Consider the following 14,699-nt stretch of genomic DNA (forward strand, 5'->3'; position numbering starts at 1 on the left):
GAGTGCAGTGGTGCTATCTCAGCTCACTGCAACCTCCACCTTCCGGGTTCAAGTGATTCTCCTGCCTCAGCCTTCTGAGTAGCTGGGATTACAGGGGTGTGCCACCACACCTGGCTGATTTTTGTATTTTTTTGGTAGAGACAGGGTTTTGCCATGTTGGCCATACTCGTCGTGAACTCCTGACCTCATGATCCGCCCGCCTTGGCCTCCTAAAGTGCTGGGATTACAGGTGTGAGCCACAATGCCAGGCAAATTCACTGATCTTGAGAAGAATTATTGGTTGTGATTCAAACTTTATTTCAAAGATTTAAGACATTTACTTCTGGCAAATACCATATGCCATATACAGTTGTTTTAACATTGGCTTAGTATTTTTACAGTTGTGGTGTTAAACTCTAAAGGCAGAAAGCTTATCTTAGTTGCAGCATTCCATTCACTCAACAAATATTTCTTGAGGGAAGGAAGCAGCTATTTGGGATAAGATGTACGGTGGCAGGTACATGATGGCACTCACTTCAAGATTTATTGAGTCTCCTCTGTGGGAGCAAGTTGCCTAATGTGTATATCCCAGTCCCTTAGTTTGTTTTCTTTTGCTTGAATTCTTGCCTTGATAACTTTCTGTGTACCTTTGCTCCTCTTTGATCAAGAACAAGAATCCATGTAACTAAAACAAATGTTTTTAGTTATGTGTGTGTACACACACACAAACACATACCGGTTGCCAGGAATATAGCTATGAATAACACAAGGACCTTTCCACCGAAGAACTTGTAGTGTAGCAGGGAGACAGACAATTTTACAATTAAATAGAATATGTGTTATCATATAGGGAAATGTACTAGCAGTGCTATGACAAACCTAAAGTTCTTTCTTTCTAAACAAATAACCAATCTGAAAGGAAGGTTCCAATCAATAAGATGTTCAGAAAATAGGCCAGGCATGGTGGCTCATGCCTGTAATCTCAGCACTCTGGGAGGCTGAGGCGGGCGGATCACCTGAGGTTGGGAGTTCGAGACCAGCCTGACCAATGTGGAAAAACCCCATCTCTACTAAAAATACAAAATTAGCCGGGTGTGGTGGCACATGCTGTAATTCCAGCTACTAGGGAGGCTGAGGCAGGAGAATTGCTTGAACCTGGGAGGTGGAGGTTGTAGTGAACCGAGATTGCGCCATTGCACTCCAGCCCGGGCAACAAGGGCAAAACTCCCGTCTCAAAAAAAAAAAAAAAAAAAAAAAAAAAAAAGATGTTCAGAAAATAGATTAAGGGAAGAGACAGGCCTCAAACTTTATCAGATCTTCCCCTCCCTCCTTTCCTTTCCTTTTTTTTTTTTTTTTTTTTTTTGAGACAGCGTCTCATTTTGTTGCCCAGGCAACAGTGCTGTGATACGATCATGGCTCATTGTTTTACCAGTAAAAACTGTCCAGGTTCTTGGCATCTTGAACAAAGAATTGGACAAAATGCACAAACAAAACCAGGAAAGCAAAAGCAGGGATTTATTGAGAAGGAAAGTACATTCCACAGTGTGGGAATGGGCCGGAGCATAGGCTCAAGAGCCCCACTTACAGAATTTTCTGGGGTTTCAATAATCTACAGGTTTCCCATTGGTACTTGGCGAATATTCTATGTAAATGAAGAGAAGAAGTGAAGTCACCGAGTCATTTACTCAGAATGTGCCCTATCGTAAATGGAGAGGATGCTATTTGGTGTGTGTGATCTATGTAAATGCCTGAACCAAGTTAGTCAGAGTAGAGAAAAGTGGGATGGATTAGAAAGTTATGAAGAGGAAGAATCAACAGAACTTGATTCGGCATAGATGTAATGGATGAGGGAGAAGGAAGAGTCAAGTTTGACTCTTAGTTTCTTGATATGGGCAACCAGATGGATGGTGATGCTTTTCATTGAGAAAGGTAATGTATGAAGAGGATCAACTCCTTTTTGGGGAGGAATATGAGGTGCCAATGAGACTTAAAGGTAAAGATGTCCAATAACCAGTTGAATATTCATGTCTGGATCTCAGACAAGAGCTCTGTAATTATAAGTGTGTATAAGGGCTTGACATCATAGCTTTCAGAGACATCGAGACTATGGTTTCATGTTTTATTCTCATCGTGCTAAATTTGGGAATACACTAAACTAGACTGCATTAGCCTAGAAAAGCTTAGAATAATTTGTTCATAGCTGAATATCCTCTAAACTGTGTCCTAGCTATCATATTGTGTATTGTATTACTCTGTGATTGAGGATCTACCATGCCTAGGTGAAGTGGTTTCTAGGGAAGGGGCTATGTATGGGACTAGTCCAGCTTTATGCATATAAGACTAGGACTGGAAGAGAAAATTAAATTTCCAGAAGGTCTGATGTTATGCATTCCAGAAGGTCTGAGTATTTGGAAGGTTTAGAAACTTGCACTTTCATCTCTTAGCTGATATTGCAACTAATTCCTTTACATATCCTTTAGATAAGTAAACCGAAGTGGTGTCTGTGTGGTGGTATTTCTGCTAGTCTGCACCTTCTATTGATATGTATCAACACGGAGGTTATACAGGGTGATATCAAAAGATTGGCAGTAATTGAAGCCATTGGTGTGCAAAGGATCACTCAAAGAGAATAAATAAAACAAGCGAGTGGGGCTGGGGAAGACAGCAGAGAATAGAATTCTGGGAAACACTAATAACTAAGGAGTAGGTAAAAGAAAAGTCTAAGAGGAGAATAAGTAAATGTGATAAAATCAGAGGGACTGAACAACTAGAAAGGTAGGTTGAATAATATTTGTATTTCATCATTAAACTAAGATATTTCAGAATGACATTAGACAAATTTTCTTATTACACGTAAATATATACTCATTGTTAAATAGATATATTTTCTAAAAGATTCATAATAAGAACTCAGAAAAAGACATGGATTTCCTAATTTTCAACTAGAAGATTAAATACTAGGACAAAACTCGCTGATAATTCTGTTAGAAGTTAATAAAAGATGGCATTAGTGATGACTACAAATTTAAGAGTTCTCTTTTCTACCACCTATTTAAAACATTTACTCAAAAAAATGTGTGCCAGGCATGCTTTACCTACAATATTTCATTTAACCTCACAACTATCTCATGAAGCAGGCACTTTTGTTTTCTTCTTTTAAAGCTATGGAGAGGTTAAGTAGTAAAGATTAGTGAAGATTAGAGAGGTTAAATAATGTGCTAGAGTGACCCAGGGAGAAACCAGCAGAACTCAGATTCAAACTAGAGCTTTCCAACTTCAGAGTCTGGGCCTAACTACCATGTAATGATGCTGTGAAAGCATTATTTATGATAATAAATCGTTAAATTTATCAGGCATTTATTAATGTAATTTTCAGTGAAGAGAGATTTTGTTGCTACAGAGGAGTAAACTCGCTAAAACACTCGCTACAGAGGAGTGTTTTATACCTACACTGACATTTATAGGAGTGCTGCAATTTTGAAAGTATTTCTTGAGATACTTGAGAACAAAAATATGTATTTGAATATTTGGTTTTGCTACTAAAAGAGAAAATATTCAGTTTTTTGAAATGCTAACTCTTAACTTTAGCTAATTTCTTAACTTGTAGATTAAAAAATTATTTTTACCTTAGGTAACTTGCTTGGCTTTGGTATAAAGCCATGCATTGTTTCCGAGGCAGTATAATCTCTCCTGGCATATGTACATAAAAGGCTATTGTGTATTTTTTTTAAAAAAGAAATTTACAGAATACTAGATATAGGTACTTGCCACACCCTATTTTTTTATTTTATTATTTTTTTTTTTTTGAGACAGAGTCTCACTCCCTCACCCAGGCTGGAGTGCAGTGGTGTGATCTCGGCTCACTGCAACCTCTGCCTCCCAGGTTCAAGCAATCCTCCTGTCTCAGCCTCCCGAGTAGCTGGGACTACAGGTGCCCATGACCACGCCCGGCTAATTTTTGCATTTTTAGTAGAGACGGGGGTTTCACCTTGTTGGTCAGGCTGGTTTCCAATGCCTGACCTCAGGTGAGCCACCTGCCTTGGCCTCCCCAAGTGCTGGGATTATGGGTGTGAGCCACCGCGCCTGGCCGCTACACCTTACTTTTAAAATTTGGCTTTTCAAATCATTTTAAGTATTGTTTTTAATCAATGAATTCCAATTGCATGTCCTCAACTCTGAAAAGAGATGTAAAAGATTCTAAAGATGATTTTGAGTTAATCATGCCAAAGTTACCAATTGTAAAAAATCCAAAAGAAAAGTTGGCTACATAGTGAAAGGCAGAAAATTTGATCCTATATCACTAGCCCAATTATTAAACCATCATTTTTGGCCGAGTATTACAGGCTCATGCCTGTAATCCCAGCACTTTGGGAGGTCGAGGCAGGTGGATCACTTGTAGTCTGGAGTTCCAGATCAGCCTGGCCAACATGGTGAAACCCCACCTCTACTAAAATAACAAAAAACAAACAAACAAAAAGGCCTGGGGTGTGGCTCATGCCTTTGTAATCCTAGCACTTTGGGAGGCCTAGGTGGGCGGATTGCCTGAGCTCAGTAGTTGGAGACCAGCCTGGGCAACACAGTGAAACCCTGTCTCTACTAAAATACAAAAAATTAGCCCGGGTGATGGCCTACGCCTGTAGTCCCAGCTACTTGGGATACTGAGGCAGGATAATTGCTTGAACCTGGGAGGTGGAGGTTGCAGTGAGTGGAGATCGCGCCACTGCACTCCAGCCTGGGTGACAGAGCAAGACTCTGTCTCCACCCACCACCCAAAAAAAGCACCTCATTTTTACAAGTTCCCTGGGACCTCAAGAATAATGTTTGCCATATATTCCATTTGAACTTTTTTGCTAAATTCACAGGTTTTCATACATAAAGCTTACACCATAGGAGCTGTCAAGTTTTCCAGAAGTTGTGTAATAGGCACAAATGATCAAAATTACCGCTCTAGGAGCTCTCTACTATTACCTCATCTGCCCCCTTTATCCATCCTTGCTTTGCTTCTTATCAGAAGGAAAAAAAAATAAAATCATTTAGCTTACAAAGTAGCTCTGTTACAACCAAACAGTGCTACCCACTGACAATCTCATAGCTCACCGTCTTTCATCCTGTAAAGGTGTCATAAGCTCAGCTGTCTGAAGGTGTTGGTTTCTTTATCTCTACTGTTTCTGATTTTTCCTCCATCTTCTTCTGTTTTCTGACCAGCAGCTGCGAAATGTCTTGGGGGCAAAAGTAGACCAACCTGGATCTTGGGGAAATACAGATGACAATTTTTCTGTTTGGCTTTTGCCTCACATTTATTTGGCACTTCACACCTGATGAAGGCTTTTATGTATCTGTGCGCTATTCGAGCCTCGAAACTTTCTGATTTTGTAATGGTATTCATTCAACAAGTATGTACTGATTACCTACTATATGCCAGACACTGTTCTAGGTGCTAGAGATACATAGGAAACAAAATAAGATTTAAAAAGAAGAAGAACCGGCAGCCCCCACTCTTCCGAAACTCTCCTTTTAGCTGGGAGCATCTGCCAGTAAAGAGGCCGGGACAGATCTCGTAGCGCCTAGTAGGTGATAGTAGGAATTTTGGCTTTTACTTTGAGTGAGATGGGAAGCCAGCGGAAGGCGTGGAGCAGAGGGTAGTCTCATTTTAGAGATTAGGAAAATCAGAGGCTACTCCACAGTAAGTGCACCAGTTGCGCTTAAAGAAAAAAAAAAAAAAAAAAAAAAAAATATATATATATATATATATATACACACACACACACACACACACAGGAGGTAGCCACTGATTTGGTGCCACTAGTCCAGATATTCGAAATGAAGCAGGAGGAGACACGTTAAGATCAATCCACAGGGAAACAAATTATGTACACCGAAATACAATTAACACAAACATATGCAAAGAGATATGCCAAGGAGTACTCGGGGGCTCTGTTCAGGCCCTTGTTAATGAAAAAGAAGCGAATCTTGACGCCGCAAACTCTGCCTCTAGCCTACTTTGTGCCAGGGGTGGAGCTGTGGGGAATCGCTGCCCACCCGGAACCCCGCCAGCCCCGAGCATGGCCACGCCCCAGCCCCGCCCCGACGAAGGCCTGCCTCCGGGGTTGGCCGCGGCGGTGGCGGAGGCCACGGTGCCCGGAAGTGCGGCTGACGTGTCCCGGCAGCGCTCGGAATTGTGGGCGACTCGGCTAATGGCGTCTGCGAGTCTTAGGGGCCTGGGGAGCTGGCGCTAAATCTTCTTGCCGGGTTAGCTGGTGACACCCGGTGTGGCTGGGCCCCGCGGCAGCGGAGGGACCTGCCCGCCTTGTGGGCTCCTCGGCCAGAGCCGGCGGAGCTTAGCGGGGCGGGGCGACTGCGGGGGGCGCCTCCGAGAGAAGCCGGAGGGGTTGCTGTCAGGCTGCTGGGGGACGCTCGAGCAGGCTCCCGGTTCGCAGCCCAGGGCCCGGCAGAGTCCCTGCAGGGCCCAAGAAGCGCGCTGCTGAAGGACCAGAGACAGCTGGGGGGAGCTGCCTGTGGCCCCAAGGAGCTGACCGTGCCGGAGCTTGTTTGTACCTCTCGGAAATTGGCTGGGACCTTGGAGGATCATGTCTGGCACCAGCAGCCCCGAGGCGGTGAAGAAGCTGCTGGAGAATATGCAGAGCGACTTGCGCGCCTTGTCACTGGAGTGCAAGAAGAAATTCCCACCTGTCAAAGAGGTAAGCTTCAGGCGACGTCAGGAGAAGGCACTGTGAGCATGCCTGGTCCTGTTAGACCAAGTGCTTCACCCCAGTTTCTAGTCCTGTCTAATTTTCATTCGGTCATCAGCTTTCCAGATTTGTGAGTCGGTGGGTTGTTCCACAAGGGCTTTTTATAGTTTCCACTGGAGGGAGCTGAGGCACTTTGATTTTCTCCCCTCTCCTGTCCTCCCAGTTTAGGAGTGAAGTTCGTGAAGTGAGCCTATTCAGTTAATCCAGCTAGGTGTACTGTACACTAGCCTATTCTGGCCTTTTTCTTGCTCGAAAGTGGCCAAGCCAAAATTGAAAAACTTGTTTGTTGCTCCCCAAAACGAGTATCCACCCATCGTGTTGAAACGTGTACTCCTCACGTTTGTGGCGTATCACTGAATTGGAAACAGTTTTCCTTCTGGCATATATCATTCAGCTTAACTCTATCAATCCTTTGACGTGTTAAACTATCTAGAGCCACCTAATTTATGAAGAATATTGAAGATCCACAGAATCATTTTAAACCTTCTTGCTATGAGCAGTGCTGTAGTGGGAAGTTGGGCTTGCAGTCAGAGCGAACACACCTGAATTTAAGTTCTAGCAATAAATCTTAACCTCTTTGAGCTTCAGGTTTTTTTTTTTCCCCAGCTGTAAAATAGGGTTAAAGGATGGTTTTATATTATGTATGGGAAAGATGTCAGAGCAAAAGGGTATTATTAAAGAGACCCCAGTAAATAATACACGGAAATTAAATTCTCCAAATAGTTCTTGAGTTGAAATATTTAACATTTGGTTACTATTTGCTTTTTCTCTTAAAATGCCATTTTAATTCTCTAAACAAAACAAAACAAAACAAAACACACCAAAAACAGCCCTGGCTAATTTTGTATTTTTAGTAGAGACAGGGTTTCTCCATGTTGGTCAGGCTGGTCTCGAACTTCCAACCTCAAGTGATCTGCCCGCCTCGGCTCCCAAAGTGCTGGGATTACAGGCATGAGCCACCAGGCCTGGCCTATTTTTATTTTTATTCCTATTTAATGTAGTTTGTTTTACCTGCAATATCATTTACTCTTAGCCCTAAAAATTCACCGAGGGATTTCATATTTACATACTTATTTAAATGTACCTTTATTATTATGAAGATTATGTAATTAGAACTTGACCAATAAATTTCGGATTTTAGGCTTGTAAGGAATATTAACTTTTCTGTAAGTGCATTGGTTTTATCAGTTTTCAACAAACTCTATCTTGTATATCTTTAATAAAGTAAGTATTACCCAGTGATGGAAACCAGAATTGCCACTTTTGGAAAGATGGCGGTTACGATAGGTTTTATTTCACGTGGTCAATAGTCTGTTTTGATATTTATTTTCATTATTTTTTATATCCTCTGTTGAAAGTTATAACAAGTCAGTCTAAAGAATTAGGATGTTTTAGAGAATTTTAAAGAATTAAGTTGTTTTAATTGTAAGAGAAATGCTGTCATTTAGAAAATATCAAACACTATTTTGTAATTTCAACAATAATTTGTAGAACTGACTTTACAGTTCTAATAATTCATAGAAAAACTGTGGTTCCTCTATAGGCTTTTGTGGTCTAGCTTGGGAATTTAATTCCCATTTATTACATTTGTTTTTGTTTTTGTTTTTGGAAATGGGGTATCTGTGGCCCAGGCTGGAGTGCACTGGTGCGATCTGCAACCTCGAACTCCCTGGCTCAGGTGATTCTCCCAACTCAGCCCCCCAAGTTGCAGGGACTACAGATGCATACAACCATTACAGGCTAATTTTTCACTATTTTTTCCTTGTAGAGACAGGGTTTTGGCAGGCTGGTCTCCTGAACTGGGCTCAAGCGATCTGCCCACCTCTGCCTCCCAACGTGCTGGGATTACAGGTGTGAACCAACATGCCCAGCCTGGAGGATCCCTTGAGCCCAGGTGGTCAAGGCCGCGGTGAGTGGTGATCGTGCCACTGTACTCCAGCCTGGGAGACAGAACGAGACCCTGTCTCAAACAAACTCACAAAAAATCTCATTAGTTTTTACTTGAACACTGACTAGAGAGATATTTTGTAATTGCACCTAGTCTTTGAGGTAATAGCAAAAGTAATTCTTGTAATTATCTCTGAAACATAATTTTGTATATGGTACATGTTTATAAGAATTTGTTGAATGAAAGCTTTTTGATTTCTTACCCAATGACACTGGGCACTACTTTAGGAATTGAAAAATGATCTTGACTGTGTCATAGGTTTAAAACAAAGAGAATCATTAGCCTAATTATGATGATGTTTTAGGACAAAGCTTTGACTTTCAAGAAATAGTTTGGCTGAATTAAATTTTCCCTATTAAATTAATAAGAGTGCCAAATTTTGGCTTTTGTTCTTCAAGAAACTGGTAAGATTTTGGTTTTATTTTTCTCTTTGGGTGCTAACTAAACTTTAAGGCAAAGTATAAGAAGCTAGTTAACAGAGACATTTTATATTTAGTCTTTATTTCAAATTTTTAGTCGTTTCTGCCTTTTATGGCCATAGTGCTCAACTGTTATTTTATTTAATTATTTATTTATTTATTGAGACAGGATCTTTTCACCTAGACTGGAAGTGCAGTGGCAGGATCTTAGCTCACTGCAGCCTTTACCTCCTGGGTTCAAGTGATTCTCCCACCTTAACCTCCTGAGAAGCTGGGACTACAGGTGCATGCCACCACATGCAACTGATTTTTGTATTTTTTTGTACAGAAAGGGTCTCACCATGTTGCCCAGGCTTGTCTCCAGCTCCTGGGATCAGGCAATCTGTCCACCTCCGCCTCCCAAAGTGCTAGGATTATAGGCGTATCCCAGGCTGGCCATGTAATTCTTTTTTAAAATTAATAATAAGCTGGATTTAAAGATTTCAAATCTGTCGGAAAAACCATTAAAAGAGTATTGATAAAGGATAGTGCCTTGTTTACTGATATTTACTTACGGTCTTTGGACTTCTACATGGTTTTTCCTACGTTACTGTTTTCATTTATAACTCTATCCTTTGTATATTAAATTGTTGTTGTACTGGCTATGACTTTATTCTGTCATTTTATAATAACCTCTTTCTCTTTTTTCTATTTTTCTTAGTCCTTATACATAAATCTTCATGTTTTAGCAGTATAACTTTTTTTAGTACAACTGTACTAGCTAATTTGTTTGGGAATATTTGTATGAAATTTTTTTCTTTGTTTTAAAAATTACTTTGAAGCCTTCTATAATCACTTCTATGTGATTAATATCCAGTGGCCTTCAGGGGAAGAGACCTCTGAAGCTTTATGTTTATGTATTTCATGAATAAAAACTTTTTGATTATTTCCTATTTGCAGGTACAGACAAGGGGTATCTAACTGAGCCTGGAAGTTGGAGGAGGGGAGTCATTCCTAGCAGAGGAAATAGCGTGTGTTTTTAGTATTCCATGTAAAATAAATTTTACACTGAAGATGATTGGAGTCATTAGAGCTTTTTGAAAAAGGGGAATATGATCAAATTGATATTTACTAACATTGCCTTGACCATTGGTAGGAAGAATTAGAGGGTATTGAGACTGAAGCAAAAAGAGCAAAGTTTAAAAAATGATGGTTCTCTGTTACGAAGCAGTAGTGGACATAGACAAAAGGTTGCTTGCATTGAGTTAGACAGTAGTGAAAGAGAGGATAGACTGAAAAGGTAAAAATTTCCAAGGCATGGTAACCTTCTATATAATGGGGAGAGAGAAATGTGTGATGCCTCCCAGGTTTCTGGCCTGGGAAACTACGTGGATCACTAAGAGAATAAATAGGAGGAAATGTTTTGGGGGAAAATGAGTAGTCACTATATATGTATATTTTTTGAGACAAAGTCTCACTCTGTTGCCCAGGCTGGAGTACAGTGGCGTGATCTCGGCTCACTGCAGCCCCCACCTCCCAGGTTCAAGTGATTCTCCTGCCTCAGCCTCCCGAGTAGCTGGGATCACAGGTGCGTGCCACCACGCCTGGCTAATTTTTTGTATTTTTAGTAGAGACGGGGTTTCACCATGTTGGCCAGCCTAGTCTCGAACTTATGACCTCAGGTGATCCGCTCGCCTCAGCCTCCCAAAGTGCTGAGATAACAGGCGTGAGCCACCGCACCTGGCAGAGTGGTCATTATATTAAGTTTAAGATTTATGTGTGACATCCAAGTGGAACTGACAGGTAGGTGTTTGAAAATGATGGTTTGGCACGTAAGAGGGAGGTCTAGAATTTCAAATTTAGGAGTATCAGTTTATAAATAATATTGGAAACCATAGAAGTGGATGAAATGGGCCAGGAAGAGTGTGTGTATAGAGTGAGAATATCAGGGCTGGAAAACGAACTTTGGGAAACAACATTAAAGAAAAAGCTGCTGGGCAGACTGAGGTTAAAGATACAGGACAGAAGGGTAAAACTCGTTAGAGGAAGGTCCTTGAGAAAACTGAAGTTTCAGTGGCATAAGTATATGAACGGGATTTCAGTCTGAGAAAGGACACATCATCTTCTGACAGAGGAAGGACAAAGGAAAAACCGGGTTTGAATGTGACAAATTTGACAGAAGGGAGTGACAAGTTGTGGGCAGTTTGGTCTGTGGCCTCTGCTTTCTTGGGAAGATAAGAAACATGCTGCTATAAAGACACATGCACACATATGTTTATTGTGGCACTATTCACAATAGCAAAGACTTGGAATGAACCCAAATGTCCATCAGTGACAGACTGGATTAAGAAAATGTGGCACATATACACCATGGAATACTATGCAGCCATTAAAAAGGATGAGTTTGTGTCCTTTGTAGGGACATGGATGCAGCTGGAAACCATCATTCTCAGGAAACTGTCGCAAGAACAGAAAACCAAACACCACATGTTCTCACTCATAGGGTGGGAACTGAACAATGAGATCACTTGGACTCGGGAAGGGGAACATCACACACCGGGGCCTATCACGGGGAGGGGGGAGGGGGAGGGGGGAGGGATTGCATTGGGAGTTATACCTGATGTAAATGACGAGTTGATGGGTGCTGACGAGTTGATGGGTGCAGCACGCCAACATGGCACAGGTATACATATGTAACAAACCTACACGTTATGCACATGTACCCTAGAACTTAAAGTATAATAATAAAAAAAAAAGAAACAAGCTTGTTACTAGGAATAATTAAGTGATAAAAGAAGTAGGGGGTGGGGTGGGAAGTTTGAGGAGAGCAGTGGATCACTTTGGAGAAGTGGAGGAGAAATTGTCTTGGAACACTTAAGAGTCTTAGCAGGAAGAGTGGTTGAAATGATGGTAGATTGTGAGAGCTAGGTTGGATTCCTAAAGAAGGAAAGCCAATAGTTTTGACTGATTGGACGATCATGGGAAGGTTAAAGGCTAGCAGCAGCTATTTCATCAAAGAGCAGTGGGGTTGGGGAGTGAGAGAGGTAGAAGGATAGGAGTTGGGACAATGGTGGGAATATTGCATTTCAGATTGCCCAGTACTAGAGGATGATGAAGTCCAGGGAATGGGTGGTAGAAGAGTTAAGGGAGAGAAGTTCATTTGAGTTTAGGTGGTCAGAATTACAAAATTGGATAGATTTCTTTTCTCTCTTTTTAAATGATGCAGAATCAGTAAGGGTATAAATAATTCAAAAGTGCAAGTAGTGTTCCCAGGCTATGTACTTTAAAGTTTCCTGTTGCCCATTCAGACCTGATAGAAATTGGCTGGCAGAGAAAAGCAAAGGTTTCTTGTGATAGAATGCCTCAGTATCCAGGTGTTTTGGTTTGTTAACTGGCTTAGGGAGACCCCTGGTGAAAGAGATGCCTTCCACTTACTGTGACAGGATTTGCCATTTAATCAGATATTTAGGGACTGTGACTCATGTCACTGGCTCTCCTGTTTGGGTTAACACCTCATTTGCACGACTTATGACAGTGAAGATGAGGGCTGGATAATCTTTACGAGCTTACTTAGGATCTCTTTTGGTTTAGTATTTCATAATGTATTGTAGTTTCTTCCTCTTGACATTGTGTTCTTTCGCCCATAAGCATAATATAATATATTCATGCTTTATATATTGAAATCTATAAACCGAAATAAATGATTACGTTGTGCTTTGGTTACAGAAAAAATAAAAGACATAGTCTCTAACTTATAAACCAAAAAGGAAGACAGATTTCAAAATTTGATTTTTCTTTTTTCCTTTATGTAAGTATAGCTGAACATTTTCAGTCATGTATGAAGTAGAAGGTTTTGCTGTTATTGTTATAATTTAACACAAATTTATGAGTCTCCTGAAAAAGCACAGCAGGAACACAGAAATAATTGAGGAATTGCCTTTATTCTCATGAAGTTAAGGTTGAATAAAATGTTGCCTTCCCACTAGGCTTGGAACTTTGCATCCTGAGACTCTAATGCAACATGCCATATTAAATATTTCATTTTATAGATGAGGAAACTGGTTTAGACAGGTTTAGTAATTTGCATAAGGTAGTAAAGCTGGAAAATGGTGGAAATGGTATGTAAGTCCATGTGAATCCATCTCTAACTCCTCTCCTGTTTTCCATTATATCATGCTGCACATGCCTTCACAACTTCCTTGTTTTTGTTATTGTTCCCATTTGTTTACCTTGCTTCATTATTTGTTACTATTGATTATTCTTTCCATCTTGGAAACCTCTAGTTTTCAGTTTTGTAGCACTATACTTCCCTGTTTCCCCTCTCAGTATTCCATGTCCTTTTCTTGTTTCGTTTTGTTTCTATTTTTTGAGACAGGGTCTCACTCTGTCACCCAGGTTGGAGTGCAGTGGGCTGTCTTGGCTCACTGCAGCCTCTGCCTCCCAGACTCAAACGATCCTCCCACCTCAGCCTCCTGAGTAGCTGGGACTATAAGCACATGCCACCACGGCTGGCACATTTTTGTATTTTTCCTAGTGACAGGGTTTTGCCATGTTGCCTGGGCTGGTCTCAAACCCCTGAACTCAAGCACTCCACCTGTCTCAGCCTCCCAAAGTGCTGGGATTACAGACCCGAGCCACTGTGCCCAACCATCCTTTTCTTTACATACAAGTGTCTCCCAGGTTCTGTCTTCAGATCTTCCCTTTCTCCATGCTCACCCGCTTGGCGTCACCTACTTCTGTTGCCTCTGGCCTTGCTACGATGCTGATGACTCTTAAATCCACTTCACTCATTTGCTGTCTTTACCGAGCGTAGATCTGCATTTCCAGTTGCACATCAAACACATCTAGAATGTTTTTTCCATGCATCAGTAGAACTTCTTTTTCTTTTCCTTTGTTTTTGAGATGAAGTCTCACTCTTGTCCCCCAGGCTTAAGTGCAATAGCACGATCTCAGTTCGCTGCAACCTCCGCCTCCTGGATTCAAGCGATTCCACTGCCTCAGCCTCCTGAGTAGCTGGGATTACAGATGCCTGCCACCACTACCGGCTAATTTTTATATTTTCAGTAGAGACGGGTTTCACCATGTTGGCCAGGCTGGTCTTGAACTCCTGACCTCAGGTGATCCGCCCGCCTCGGCCTCCCGAAGTGTTGAGATTACAGTCATGAGCCACCACACCCGGCCTCTTCTTTTTCTTTTCTTTTCTTTTTTTTTTTTTTGAGACGAGTTTCACTGTTGTTGCCCAGGCTGGAGTGCAGTGGCTCAATCTTGGCTCACCGCAACCTCTGCCTCCCGGGTTCAAGCGATTCTCTTGCCTCAGCTTCCTGAGTAGCTGGGATTACAGGCGCCCGCCACCATGCCCGGCTAATTTTGTATTTTTAGTAGAGACAGGGTTTCTCTGTGTTGGTCAGGCTGGTCTCAAACTCCCGACCACAGATTATCTGTCCACCTCGGCCTCTCAAAGTGTTAGGATTACAGGCGTGACCCACTGCGGCTAGCCAGATAGAACTTCCTGTAATTGAACGGGTCTTTTTCTCAAAATGTCATTTTCCCCCTATTTCAGTTGTTTTATTGATGGTATCTAGCACTGTTGCCTACTTTAGTCATATTTGGCTATCTTCTCTCCCT

The 14,699-nt window shown here is 41.6% G+C and overlaps 1 protein-coding gene across 9 annotated transcripts in view; it reads left to right on the forward strand.

The window, feature by feature from the left end:
* The first annotated feature begins 6,151 nt into the window (after window positions 1-6,151).
* The window catches only part of MON2 (MON2 homolog, regulator of endosome-to-Golgi trafficking), a 132,009-nt gene continuing 123,461 nt past the window's right edge, over window positions 6,152-14,699 (forward strand). For 8 of the 9 annotated variants that reach the window (XR_012420431.1, XM_065524517.2, XM_065524519.2 and 5 more), the window contains exon 1: window positions 6,152-6,677. Coding sequence is in view for 4 of the 9 variants with exons in the window: in XM_005571422.4 (XP_005571479.1) it covers window positions 6,567-6,677 (111 nt within the window). In the remaining 5 variants the exon portion in view is untranslated. The remainder of the gene's footprint in view (window positions 6,678-14,699) is intronic. The other variant, XM_065524520.1, reaches the window with a different exon arrangement.

Source organism: Macaca fascicularis, chromosome 11, assembly GCF_037993035.2.
Source record: "Macaca fascicularis isolate 582-1 chromosome 11, T2T-MFA8v1.1".
NCBI lineage: Eukaryota > Metazoa > Chordata > Mammalia > Primates > Cercopithecidae > Macaca > Macaca fascicularis.